This window comes from Cydia fagiglandana, chromosome 4 (genome assembly GCF_963556715.1).
Source record: "Cydia fagiglandana chromosome 4, ilCydFagi1.1, whole genome shotgun sequence".
NCBI classification, from domain to species: Eukaryota; Metazoa; Arthropoda; class Insecta; order Lepidoptera; family Tortricidae; genus Cydia; species Cydia fagiglandana.
Window position 1 is genome coordinate 20,900,018 of NC_085935.1, and position 14,130 is coordinate 20,914,147.

At 36.3% G+C, this 14,130-nt stretch overlaps 1 protein-coding gene across 1 annotated transcript in view; it reads right to left on the reverse strand.

Moving 5' to 3' along the window:
- Positions 1-341: 341 nt before the first annotated feature.
- LOC134664039 (peroxisomal ATPase PEX1-like) overlaps positions 342-14,130 on the reverse strand; it is a 34,071-nt gene continuing 20,282 nt past the window's right edge. Inside the window, exon 14 of the mRNA XM_063520603.1 lies at positions 342-1,288. Coding sequence (XP_063376673.1) covers positions 1,201-1,288 — 88 coding nt within the window. The 3' untranslated portion in view covers positions 342-1,200. The remainder of the gene's footprint in view (positions 1,289-14,130) is intronic.

A 14,130-nucleotide genomic window follows, 5' to 3' on the forward strand; every position in this document is an offset into this window, starting at 1 on the left:
CCAACGATAGGCATTGATGATAAGTAGTAACATTGCCAATTAACCTATCTATATATAGTAACTTATTAAGTAGTGATGCAATAAACAGCTCACATTGAGTGCCGCGAACCCGCAATCTGTTCGTAGTCGCTTTCCTCTACAAAGTGGGAAAACGCTGGAATTGGCTAAGAGCATAACGATAGGGTCGATAGCTAAGAAAGCGTTGGCATCAGTGAATATGTTAACGATAATTAAAAAAGGGCTAATGCTAAGCTATTAATATAGCTTTTTTCTATATTTGCATTTGCCATTACATTTTTTTTCTAACTTTACACCAATGGGTTATAACAATAAAAACTCACTTTAAAATCCCAATTGTTATATTTTATTCAACAATAATTAATTCAAATAAAAAAATAACTGCAATATATACAAATCACCTATAACAAACTTTGCGCTTAAATAACTTCGCTTACAGACTAGACTTTGCACCACAGATAAAATAGCGATTTAACTAAACACAACATTAAACTATATTGCTAAAATTTGAGCTTCAAGAAACTTCCTTTTTTCTCTTGCTTGCGTACAGTCGAAGAATTTAATTTCAGTGCCATTTCGAATCTTGTCACAGAGACAATCAATATGAAAGTCGCTAGGGACCTCATACTATTGTCACTGTGACAAGGTACGAACAAGAGCTCATTCTTAATGGGTAGGAAAAAGCTAGAGTAGGTACAGAGTCTAAAAATATCGATATGTACGGACAAACATATGGTAAAATATACAGTACTTTATACTTTCCACTTTTGTCCGTATCGATATTTTTAGATGTGACTGTTCTAAGCCAAAAATTCATTGATTATATAAAATGATATATGTACGATACATTCGGGCTACGATTTTGACAGATGATGTAGCGGCTGTTATGTGGTAACAGTTGTAACCAAAATTAAAATTTTATTGTTGAGACTTTTTATGTTTGGGTTACAAACATGTGGCGCCATACAGCGCAATCTACAACAACAACAAACTACAAACTCAACAAACAACAAACACAGTACGATTTCAATCATGAATTAAAGTTAGTTAGTTTTACTACAAATTTGAAAATGTAGGCGCGAAGGGATATCGTCTCATAGAAAAGTTGAATTTCGCGCCTTTTTCTACTGACAAGATTTGCTTGACCATATATAATTAAATTGTCAATTTATTAATCTTTGACTATGCTAAAGTGACTCTCTGCTTCTCCAGTTGCCGCGACATCAGTTTCTGGTCTGCGGACAGTTTCTCGCCTCTGAACCTTTTATATCTACAACAAAACACATAATCGATATTAATTCATTTTCTATAATATTGAAGCGTCTCCGTTTCAGCTTAGGCAAAAGTGACATATCCAGCTGATCTCTACATGTCGCATTTCTCAACCGATTCTCGTGTTTTTTTTTAATGGCGGAGCGTCGTAGTTACAGCGCTACCGAGAAATTACAGAATAATCAAAATTGTATGCATATTAAACTATAAAGAGGTAAAAGATAAAAAAATAAGTTTATTGCACACAAAACAGGCAGTACAATACATAAATTGCTGTGACATCGGGTGGGCGCATAGCATGGGCTGAATAGTACCGAATTTCCAGGGATCCCCGCACTAGGCTAGGCCTGTACCATAGACCTAGCATTCGCTTGCGCTTGACAGACAGCTGAAGTGTGCGAAAGGAAAGCCATCACGTATATGAACATCCCATGAGTGCGAAAGAGTCAGACTACCAATGAGAAAACGTAACCACTTTTGAGTTTGACAACGGCCGCGGACGGCCAAGAGCGTATCACGGTAATTTTCAAATTGAAAAATATACACGGATTAGGACGAAAAGTATTAAATAAAGTAATTCAGTGAAGATGGTGTCTTGTAGTGTGCCGGATTGCAGTGTCACAGGGCCAAATAATCCAAGCAATTACTCATTTCAGAGGATTTATGATATTCCGAACGAAATTTTCATAACGATATTGTGTCAAATTAACAGCGTAAAAAGTGTAAGAAGCCGGTTTATACAGTTCATTATAAGTTTTTCTTCCGCTCCGTGCTAATATTTTATCATATTAGTCAATAATTTAGGATATTTTGTGTAAAAACATAAACTGTTCGTTTACGCTAGGGCTTGACAAAATGTTCATATGACAGTATCGATAACTTGTCGGTATATTAATAGCTATGTAATTATTTCTTCACAAGACATCATTAAGATATTCGTTTTTATAACCGACTTCAAATAATAACGATTGTTATACCTTTTTGAAGGTGTTCATGTTTAGCGTGTCATGATAACTTCACTTTGCAACACAGTAAGAGTTACATTAAGATAAGTCTGTAACGATTTTGATGGCAAACGCAGTGCAATTGTTATTTATACGTCATAATGTCGTAGAATTTTAATGTTTAAAATAACACATTTGAAAAAGTAGTCGATAAAGCAATCAAACATCGACAGATTAGTAATATGTTGTAACATGACATCACTATTTTTGATCTCACATAGACAATTTACGCACACACTTGCATTTCATTTTTGGTCACACTTTTGAAGATTGAGAGTTGTTCTTTGTCATATAATTCTTTGGCCTGTACTGCGGGAGACCAAGTATGCATTTGTATGTCATGAGTGACAGTTGGAATAATAAAAAAAATATAAACTAAAAGTACCTGCATTGTTTGATTTGTTTGTTAGGGAAATAAATAACATTAGGTACATTACAGTTTTACAGGAACTAGGTGTAGTTGGTTATAGTTGTATGCGATTGGAAAGAGTTAACTCTTAATATAAAATTCATTTATACAAATTAATAATTATTTTGAAATAATGATTAATCAATAATACATTAATAAATTACATTCGATACAAAATTTCAAAAAAATGTTGTCACATTTATATTTTAATTATTCATTTATTTAATTTTTTTTAATAGCCTATATTGTGTCCCACTGCTGGGCAAAGGCCTCCCCTGTCTTTCGCCACATTTATTTGCTTTCTTTTATTTAATATAATCACATTTATTTATATCCTCCTAAGGCCCAAGGTCCTACCTATAGTACTTATTCAGTTCAATGAAATTTAAATCATATTCGATTGGAACAGAGTTGCTTTTCCTGTGTTTAGTTCAGTTTTTGAACAACGCAAAATCAACTCTATTAGCTACATTGTAGGTTCAAATTTCTGTGGCAAATTTTGCATTGTTCATTTGTATGGCTGGGCCTTAGGAGGATATTGATTTCAAAATTTTTTTTATTTATTTAAAACGCAATTTTGGCTCGATATTCCTCACCTTTCTGAAATGCTGCAGTCAACTTTAAAGTATGCCGAGACCCATGGACTCAGATACAACGTAAAGAAGAGTGAGTGGCTTGTGTTTAAGGCTGGTTCCAAATATTATCCTGACGTACCACACCTAAAACTATGCGGGACTCCTCTAAATAAAGTCGTCAAATTTAAGTATCTGGGTCACTGGGTCACGGAAGATCTGAGTGATACCATGGATATGGAACGTGAGCGTAGAGCGTTGTCAGTCAGATGCAACATGTTGGCGCGTAGGTTTGCACGGTGTACGAAACAAGTCAAGGCGACGCTGTTCACAGCATATTGCCAATCTTTTTACACCTGCAGCCTATGGGCCAACTACACGCAGAAGGCTTACAACGCTCTACGTGTACAATATAACAATGCTTTCAGGGTTCTGATGGGGTTGCCTCGTTACTGTAGCGCCTCGGGGATGTTTGCCAATGCCGGAATAGATGGATTCCATGCCATCATGCGAAAGAGGTGTGCTTCAACCCTGAGCAAGATACGGGACAGCCCCAATAGAATCCTGGGCATTGTCTCAGAAACGTGGGACAGCCCCCTAATGAGGCACTGGCTCGGTCTGCATGCGCCAGTTCCGTATGTACCGGGTCATAGGTTAAGTTAGTTTTGTTTTTGTTTTATTTTTAAATTTTAATGTATTCTTTAGTTTTATATGATGTTAACCCTAATTTTAAGTTTAGTAATAATGATACTAACCCCAATGGACCTAAAGTCTGAAATAATTTTTTTTTTTTTTAGATCCAACGCTTGTAAAATTAAGTGGCAAACACAATTTTATATAATCATATTCTATCAAGTCTGATCAGATGTAATCATATCTGACATCCTGCACAAATTCGGCCTTAAATAGAATTTTGAGTGCAGTCAGTGGTTTTCGTGTATTTTGGCTGATGCTCGGTCATTTTCGGTTCTTCTCTGAGCGCCTTCGAGCAGAAACCGAATACGCTGCAAGATAACGGAATAAAGCTAGGTTGAGCCAGCCAGTCTAGTCAGTGCCAGTCAGTCTCTCGACTCCTTCTCTCGAGAGCGCTAACGAAACGAATAATAATTATTTTAGTAAAATTAAAATGCAACTGTTCATATTCTGCGATGTTATTTGGCTAACAGCAATAACATTATATATGGTGGAGTGCAAATCATACGTTTTTACCGATAGTTGGAGAAATGAAATTAATAAGTGTGCAAGTGGCGGTGGTGACCATCATACGTACACTTTCAACGTGGGAAATTTAAACGCTGTGGGCCTGAAATATGAAGATTTGAACGAGCAAACCGAGGTCATATCTTTTGGTGAACTTAGCGGCCATACAGGAGCCTCAGACCACAATATTCCAGAGCTAATACTTCAAAACTACAAAGACGGAGGCAGTTATAAAACATACTATGCTGAATGGGGATTCACATCTACAGCCGGATGGGCCACACAAATAGTGCAGATACAGCTGACGGTGAAGTTTATGAATACTGGCAAAGTGGAGCTCACTAATTACGTATATGCATACGCTATGATGTCCGTGACATGTGCAGAAACGAAAGCTTATGTGAATAAAATAAAAGTTAATACCGATAATAGTAGATATCGCCTAACTGATAATTCTATTTAACCTTTTGGCCGCCGGACCTAGTCCGCAAAGACGCTCACTCACACGCCAGAGTAAATTTTAAGTAAACAACTAATAAAAAGTTTAGGGATTGCAAATTGTGATATCGATATTTACAATTTATGGTAAAAATCTTCTCAATTTGGCTTTGTTCTTAACCAACTTTAATTTATTTCGAGAATGCCAAAAATTAACATATTTTTTACACACGACAATGTTAAAAATAAAGGTCTTTATCATTAAAAACAACCACTAAACAATATCGATTCATGACGTAATATCACCGCACTAGGCTCTACGAGAAGTCTTGTATACATAACAACGGCGCGTATGGACTGCCCGCAGTGCAGACCGACAAGGACCGTTTCCGCGCGGATTAAGTAATAATAGTCTCTAGGTCAACGGCGTAAGCGCTTGTCGGTACGTAAACTTTATAAGCGTTAGGTTAGAGCCGCGCATGGTGTGTCGATAATATAAATGTACCGGAACTGCATTGGGGAAAATGACACGTGGGTTGAATTGTCAATGAGTGAAGAACAATAATATTGGAAAAGGGTGGGGATCAGAAATGTTCGGGAATGCATGTTTCACATTCGACATGTTCCTTAGAAGAGCTTGTCAGTTCCCGTATTACACCCTCCCTACCATAATATTTTTTCGTCAATTTCAAATACATAGGTAACATTCTCATGGTTAGGCGACACTGACTAGTCCGGGCGTCCGCCTGTAGGTACCATTCTTGTGCGAAGCGGTCACTGCAGGGTATCACTCCCCACTATACTGCAAAACGTAATTCAAGACCAAAAAAAGTACGACAATGTTGCCATTGCAATAATTTGTTTGTAAAATAGTAAATTCCTTTTGATAAATAATCACGCTCAGATAATTTATTCCTTAGTAATTTTACTCCTACTATTTAATAAAGTACTTTTATTTATTTATTTGTACATAAATACAAGACGCGCTAGTAAAAAGTGGCAACATTTCTTACTTTTTTTGGTCTTGAGTTACGTTTTGCAGTATACACTATCATCTCAAAATGAATCATTTGTTCTGCAAATAGACCACAAGGACAGATTTACTTGTCTGACTCTACTATGGACAGCTGAACAAGTTCCCTGAACTCCGGAGTTATGCCTGTCTCTCTCTCGTTTAACGTATTCTAGTTACTAGTTATCACCAATTGGCATTTAACAGATGTTCAAATGCTTAAATAAAACCAGATTGGCCACTTGATATTTAATTTGAATATTCTCTAGAGATGCACCGGATATTCGGTTACTATCCGGTATCCGGCCTATCCAGCCAGTATTTTAATATCCGGCCGGATACCGGATAGTACCATTGCTTGATTTCGGAGTTAGCCACGTCAAATTAAGCCGAATTTGGGCAAGCTGCGGAAATAATTCGTGTAGTTTTGAAAATTGGTACAGGCATACCTTGTGGTGTCTAGATAAACATACTAGAAGTCCTCGAGGGTAGGGGGTGTGCTGGGGGTGTAGAGGGGGGTTGAAGGTACCTTTTTTCATATTTTTGCTCATATCTCGAAAATGTGTACGAATTGCATTATAATTACTTCGAACAAAAGTTTTAACATAAAATTTACTACAAATTTGGTTATGTTTATTTTTACTCTGCGATCAATACTTTAGGAGCTACAGGCTGTTAAATTTAAATAAGAGATAAAAAATAGACGGTTTAAAAAAACGTCGTATTTTCATAATTGTTCATCATAAATAAAAATTTTAATTGAGAATAAGCAAGCTAAATGACCTGCTGATAAAATATAAAAAAGCCGGCCAAGAGCATGTCGGGTCATGCTCAGTGTAGGGTTCCGTAGTTACCCGTCCGTCAAAATAGACTATTTGCAAAAACTCAAAAACTGCTTAATCGATTAGGTTCGCTATATTTTTCTCTGAAAGTCTTTACTAAGTTTTACTTTCACGATTTTTTTCATATTTTTTGGACCCATGGTTCAAATGTTAGGGGAACTAAAGTGGAAAACACAACTTTTTTTCTTTCAGATCGATTATTTCCGAAAATATTAAGCAGATCAAAAAATGGTTCTGAAAGACCCGTATTCTTTTTAAAAGACCCATCTAACGACACCCCACACTATAGGGTGGAAGCGAAAAAAAATTTCATCCCCTTTTTAATGTACGGCAGCCACCCTAAAAAAATATTTTTTCTAATTTATATTTTACAACTTTGTCAGCGTAACTGATTTATATATTCGTGTCAAACTTAAACATGAAAACTAGAAAAATTTTTTTTTATGGTGGTTGCCCTACTACATTAAAGTGGGGATGAATTTTTTTTTCGCTTCCACCCTATAGTGTGGGGTGTCGTTGGATAGGTCATTTAAAACGAATAAGGGTCTTCAAGAACCATTTTTTGATCAACTTAATAGTTTCGGAAATAATCGATCTGAAAGAAAAAAAGTTGTGATTTACCCCTTAGTTCCCCTAACTTTTGAACCATGGGTCCAAAAAATATGAAAAAAATCGTGAAAACATAACTTAGTAAATACTTTCAAGGAAAAATATAGCGAACCTAATCGGTACAGCTGTTTTTGCGTTATGGCAAATAGTCTATTTTGACAGACGGGTAACTACGGAACCCTACACTGAGCATGGCCCGACATGCATATGGCCTATTTTTTTATATTTTATCAGCAGGTTGCTTAGCTTGCTTACTCTAAGCTAATTTTTTTATTTGTGATGAACAATTCCAAAAAAACGACGTTTTCTTAAACCGTCTATTTTTTATTACTTATTTAACTTTAACAGCCTGTAGCCCCTAAAGTATTGATCGCAGAGTAAAAATAAACATAACCAAATTTGTAGTAAATTTTATGTTAAAACTTTTGTCTTAAGTAATTATAATGCTATTCGTACAGATATTCGAGATATGAGCAAAAATATGAAAAAAAGTACCTTCAACCCCCCTCTACACCCCCAGCACACCCCCTACCCTCGAGGACTTTTAGTATGTTTATCTGGACACCACAAGGTATACCTGTACCAATTTTCAAAACTACACGAATTATTTCCGCAGATTTTTCTAATTTGCTCAGGCTAAGTAAACAAATTGGATTTAAGAAACAGTCACGGTCATAATCGTACTTGATTATTATTTTAAAACAATTGGGTAGGTAAAGTTTTTTGAAGATAGGCAAATTATATTTTTTCCCGATAGTATTCATTATAGCGATCACGGAAATGCAGCTCTTTTATTTTTATATCATTTTATTGATTAAATATAATTTTTTAAATGATCGATATGACGTTTGTGAGGTGAAATGGCAGATTCCAGTAATTAATTCCTTGGCGCGTAGTAAATGGGACGGGATAGAAAAAAAAACGATGTCAACTGTCAGTGTCACTTAGCTCTCATTCCCGAAAAATAACGGACAAGCCTCATGTTACCTTGTGAATTGCTATTAATGTTATCATTGAGATTTTCGGCGACCTCAACACGACCCACGGACTTCTGATTCCCCACGACATCTGCGCGTATTTGGACAAAGATTGAATTTACTTTCGATAACTTGGCACTGCATAAATTATTGGACAACGTTTTCTTCCCCACCCCTACACGACGGCCCCTACGCTAACCCTTGGACAGAGTTTTGCAAGAAAAATAAGCGAGTTCATACGAGATTGCGAGCAGATTCTACAAATTTGAAATTATTATCATAACAGTGATAGGCACAATGCCGTTGAATTAGAGGAGCAATGGCCGTACAGGAGTACGTATCCGTGAAATACATAGGTACATAAAACTTTCTTCACTTGTGTTTTGATTTTTATTATTAAATTGCCATGTGCTGTTAAGTTCGTAAACAAGAAATCGGTCTAATTTTTTCTAACAATTTCAACCATCTGTTAGTTTTGTGTGGTTATCCTCATTTTATGAATGTTGTTCTTATTTTCAGGTGGATGTAAACATTCATTGGCGGTATTATACTGATGGCTAATTAGAACCATTGAGCCATGACATACTTCCTTGCAGTGTTATTCGGCTAAGCCTCTCCGAGCATCCTGTGAATCTGAAGGATATAATTATTTCCATAAAAAAGAGCAATCGAATTAGGACCAAGATATCCCGAGAATCTAAAGACATTTTATAAAAAATGCAATAAAATGAAAATGGGAGACTCTTATTTTAACAATGTTACAAGATCATGACAATGTTATGGTCTATACTTATTAAAATTTTAAAACCAACATGTCTTTATCTTTGACTTGAAAATGTACAAATGATTTGGGTTAAGTTTTATGAAATGCAACTTATGCTAAAAATCTATTATTATTATATGTCAAATTATCGTGAACTCGATGTTGCTTAAGGCGTATCCAGATTAGTCAATTTTTCGCCAATCTGATTAAATTGCCCGATCGAATCGGGACGTATGGACGCAAACGCCAATTTGGCTCGCCGAATTCAACCGCCGATAATGACCAATAAAATGAGGTGCGGACACAAGAACACCAATTTGTGAGGCTAGTATTTTCGTTATGGGGCATTTTTTCAACTTAAATGGGTCTAATATCACCATAAATCTAAAATTGGAGATTGACGCCAATTTCATTTCTGATCAGATCGACCGATTTGATCAGTCCCGTCTGGATACCGCTTTAGCACCGCGAAAGGGCGCTGCGCGGTGCGCGCGGATTGACGCATGCGCGTACCGTATGCTTTGTATCTATGGTAATATAATTTTAAAAAATATGCAAATAAAAGGCGGCAAAGTTTATTCGTTGTGCAATACTCAATAAGTTACCGCTTGTTATTTTAATACTCGTAATAAACAAAATGAGTTCAAGTGACGAAAACGACCTGGAATAGACGGCATGCACCGCCTCATTTGAAAGCAGAAGCAAACTTAATAATGAATAACTAGCTTCCTGCTAAGTCCTGGGACAAATACAACAGGACTTACGACATGCTCATGCTGTGGAAGGACACAAGAAGGACAGCCAAAACGCAAGAAACACCTACTCTGAATGTGGTTTTTAGCGTATTTCTGTGACCAAGTGAAAACTAAAAAGCCATCTACATTTAATATAAACTAAGAATATGCGTTGTTTTTTTAATTGTATTCGCGTCACTTTACCCCTATTAAATACGCTTTACTAAATTGAATTTGTTTTATTTCCTCACATAATTTGAGAATAGTGCTTACTATGTATACCTCAATGGAAGCAAAAATGTAGTATTTTTGCGAGTTGATACACTTGCTACTTGTGTATAGTGGCAAATGTATTAAACCCGCAATCAACACTAATCAATATGTAAACAGGCCCCAACGTGAAGCACATTTACCCTACAGACATACTTATCCATATTGACCATATTTGAACCGCTCAACTCTCTTCAAGGGCACGCCACACAGCGTGATTCTATATACTGTTGTAATGTTAATGCTTAAGGATAATAATTTGTGGATTTTAAAATAAAACGAAACGAAATTTACTGGATTTATATTATATTATTTTGGATTTATTTTATTTTTATTTTATTTTGTAAGGAGTACCAACAGCTGCAAAAACATTATATAGATTTAGGTAACAATACAAAGCCAATTACAGGTACTCACAGATAGAAGAATTTATATTATAAGTTTTCTAAAGTACAGTCGCCATCAGATATATTGGTGCAGCTAGGGTGCTCATAAATATCTGAACACGCCTCTATTATCAGGGCGTGCGTGTTCAGATATTGTGAACACCTTGCCGAGCCCATATATAATAGCCAATAACGACCTAGTTATAAGACTATTACAATCTTAATCATTATGTATGTATAATACAACAATCACGTTTATATAGTCCTCACAAACGTATAAGTTACCATTTTGGCCAATATATCTTCAAAGCTTGGCACCGAATCGCTGTTAAAGACTTTGGTGTGCTCAAATACGCTGAATTTGGAAAGTAACGTATCTGTACTTCCTACAAGACGGTACGACGCACTTTGAGTTCATCTCTGTAATATTCTATTTCCATTCGAACGTTTCCGGGATCGTCTCCATCTATTGTGTTGATACTGAGATCCAAAATGACTCGTGTAGCAGTCCAAGAGTCGTGGTGGAGGCGTTAATGAAAATGTTCTCCAAGAAGCAGTGCCAAGTAGTCGAAAGCAATCGTTATCATTATCAAAATATCCGTGTTGATCGTGCTAGGGACGTTAAAAATACTTATTCTAGAAATCACACCGACATCCAATTACAAGAAAACACAAATGTTTCGTCCGACCATTATTTTCCAATTATTTGCAAGTTATTTTCCAAGAATGACACTGACAGTTGACATCGTTTTTTTTTTCTATCCCGTCCCATTTACTACGCGCCAAGGAATTAATTACTGGAATCTGCCATTTCACCTCACAAACGTCATATCGATCATTTAAAAAATTATATTTAATCAATAAAATGATATAAAAATAAAAGAGCTGCATTTCCGTGATCGCTATAATGAATACTATCGGGAAAAAATATAATTTGCCTATCTTCAAAAAACTTTACCTACCCAATTTAGAGATTCCACTGACTTCGAACTCATTTCGAACCTAGAAATGTGTCCGCGCGAACGTTCACTTAGAAACAGGTCAAAACTGCAGAATGCGCACCTGAAAAACCGAAATGTAGGTGCAGCTCCGCTGGCCGAATATTCGGCGGCCGGATACCAGATATTCGGCCGATGGGCAGGCCGAATATCCGGTATCCGGCCAAACAACAAATCCGTTGCACCTCTAATATTCTCATATCGAGTTAACATTCCCATCCCTAGCTGTCTTGTATACAAGACAACGGCGACGAGGAACATGAAAAACGTTGAAAACTGGAGCAATTTTTTTGATTGCCTTATTATAAAAGAATGGATTTATTTATCTGCTTTGAATGCAATTATTAAAAATCAAAGACCTAAAACATTAACACGAGTGTAAAAAATACTACAATTGATGTTTTTTCACATTTACCGAGCGGTTGAATTTGTGTCTTGTATACAAGACAGCGGCGCCAATGTATCGTTCTATCGTTGTCTTGTATACATGCCAACGGCGGTCAAAGGGTTAATAATAAAATTACATCGCGCGGACGATGACCGCAGTGGATGATAACTCCTCTGAGTGTCGTCCGCGCGGGTGGCCTCTGAGGTCATATTATTTTCCATTGTATTTGTACCTAAATCAACCCTTATTTTTAAGTATCTTTTATTTACTAATCCATGGATCTTTGTAGTCTGAAATAAACGAATTTGAATTAAATTGTAGTACAGTCATCAGCAATAGTATCTTACACAACTAGGGCCGCAAAAATGTGACACGTTCTTATTTGGAGCGCAATAAGAGCGCGTCATATATTTTTGCGGCCCTAGTTGTGTGAGATACTATTGCTGATGACTGTACCTAGTGCAAAGGTGTTTCGCGCTAAAACTCTGCTACACTGGGCCTCCCATTTCAATAAATTGAACCGTTACATCGATGCTGAAAATAATATATTAATTTGGAGAAATAATAAATGTTTTGCTATGAGCATCACCACCAATGGTGTCTACTTGTTCTTATGCAGAGAGAAGATGTATCAATAATAACGAGCCGAAAGGAAAAAAAGAGAAATTATTAAATTAAAATTAAATCAGTTTGAAATATCCATTAGAGCAATAATATATCAATATCATTTAATTTTAATAATAATGTATGTTGCATAAAGTCCATTCCAATAGAACTTGCAAACTTTGTCAACAAAGCACGTAACTTTGTTTTGTCACTGTTTCTCCTTGAATTTTCACATAATCTCATCAAACACCATTGAAACACATACACTATACACTATTAAAGCGGTCGTTACCGTAAAATACAACAATATATAACTGTATCTTGGATATTTCATTAAAAGTTTAAAATGGTTTCATAAGTTAGGTTAGTAGGCCCTGATGTAATGACGTTTTTGTTTCTTTTACATTCTACAATTGTCTATGATGGGTAGTGTTGTGACTAAAGTTGGTGATATACTCGTAAAGCCGCTACACACTACGCGACTCACGGTCTGTACCTGCCAACGCGGTTATATACACTACGCGGTAGTTTGACCGTACCATTCGCGTCACATCGACAAAGTACCCACCATGCAATGGAGGAAAGACGCCATCCAAGCTTGGTTTCGGCAGAAAAAAATAAATTACGACGAAAAAGAAATAAAAGCTGACCTTATAGGAAAAATAGATAGGGCTAGATATAAAAAAATGTTCGTCGATGAACTGTCGAAATCAAGAGGGATAACGGTATTGCGTCTTCCTCCCTATCATTGCGAATTAAACCCAATTGAATTGATATGGGCACAGGTAAAAGGTTACGTTGGGCGGAGAAATAAAACCTTCAAGATGCCAGAATTGAAGGTTTTGTTGGCAGAAAGCTTATCGCGAATCGGAGCAGACCAGTGGAAAAAATGCGTGTATCACGTCATAGAGGAAGAGAATAAAATGAAAAATTTAGACGGCATCATCGATAGGGCTACAGATGATATAACGGCACCTTTTATAATAAATACTGGTGATACATCATCTTCTAGTACCGTTTTTTCCTCTGATCGTGAAGAATCGTGATTAAACAAATTAAAAATAAGTATCTACTTGTTTTTTACTTTCGGTATTTAATTATTCGATATGGTTTGACATAAAAACTGGGCAAGTGCGAGTCGGACTCGCGCACGAAGGGTTCCGTACCATAAAGCAAAAAAAAAAAACGGAAAAAAATGCAAAAAGAAAACGGTCACCCATCCAAGTACTGACCACGCCCGACGTTGCTTAACTTTGGTCAAAAATCACGTTTGCTGTATGGGAGCCCCACTTAAATCTTTATTTTATTCTGTTTTTAGTATTTGTTGTTATAGCGGCAACAGAAATACATCATCTGTGAAAATTTCAACTGTCTAGCTATCACGGTTCGTGAGATACAGCCTGGTGACAGACAGACGGACGGACAGCGAAGTCTTAGTAATAGGGTCCCGTTTTACCCTTTGGGTACGGAACCCTAAAAATGGTAACACACTATCGCACCGCACCACGACCTTGGTGCGTCGCACCCATAAGTGATATATAGTTCGATTTTAGCATTAAAAATAAGGTAAACAATCTTTATGTCTTTGTTTTTGATTGAAAAACACATTCAAAAAATAAGTTACGGCAAATA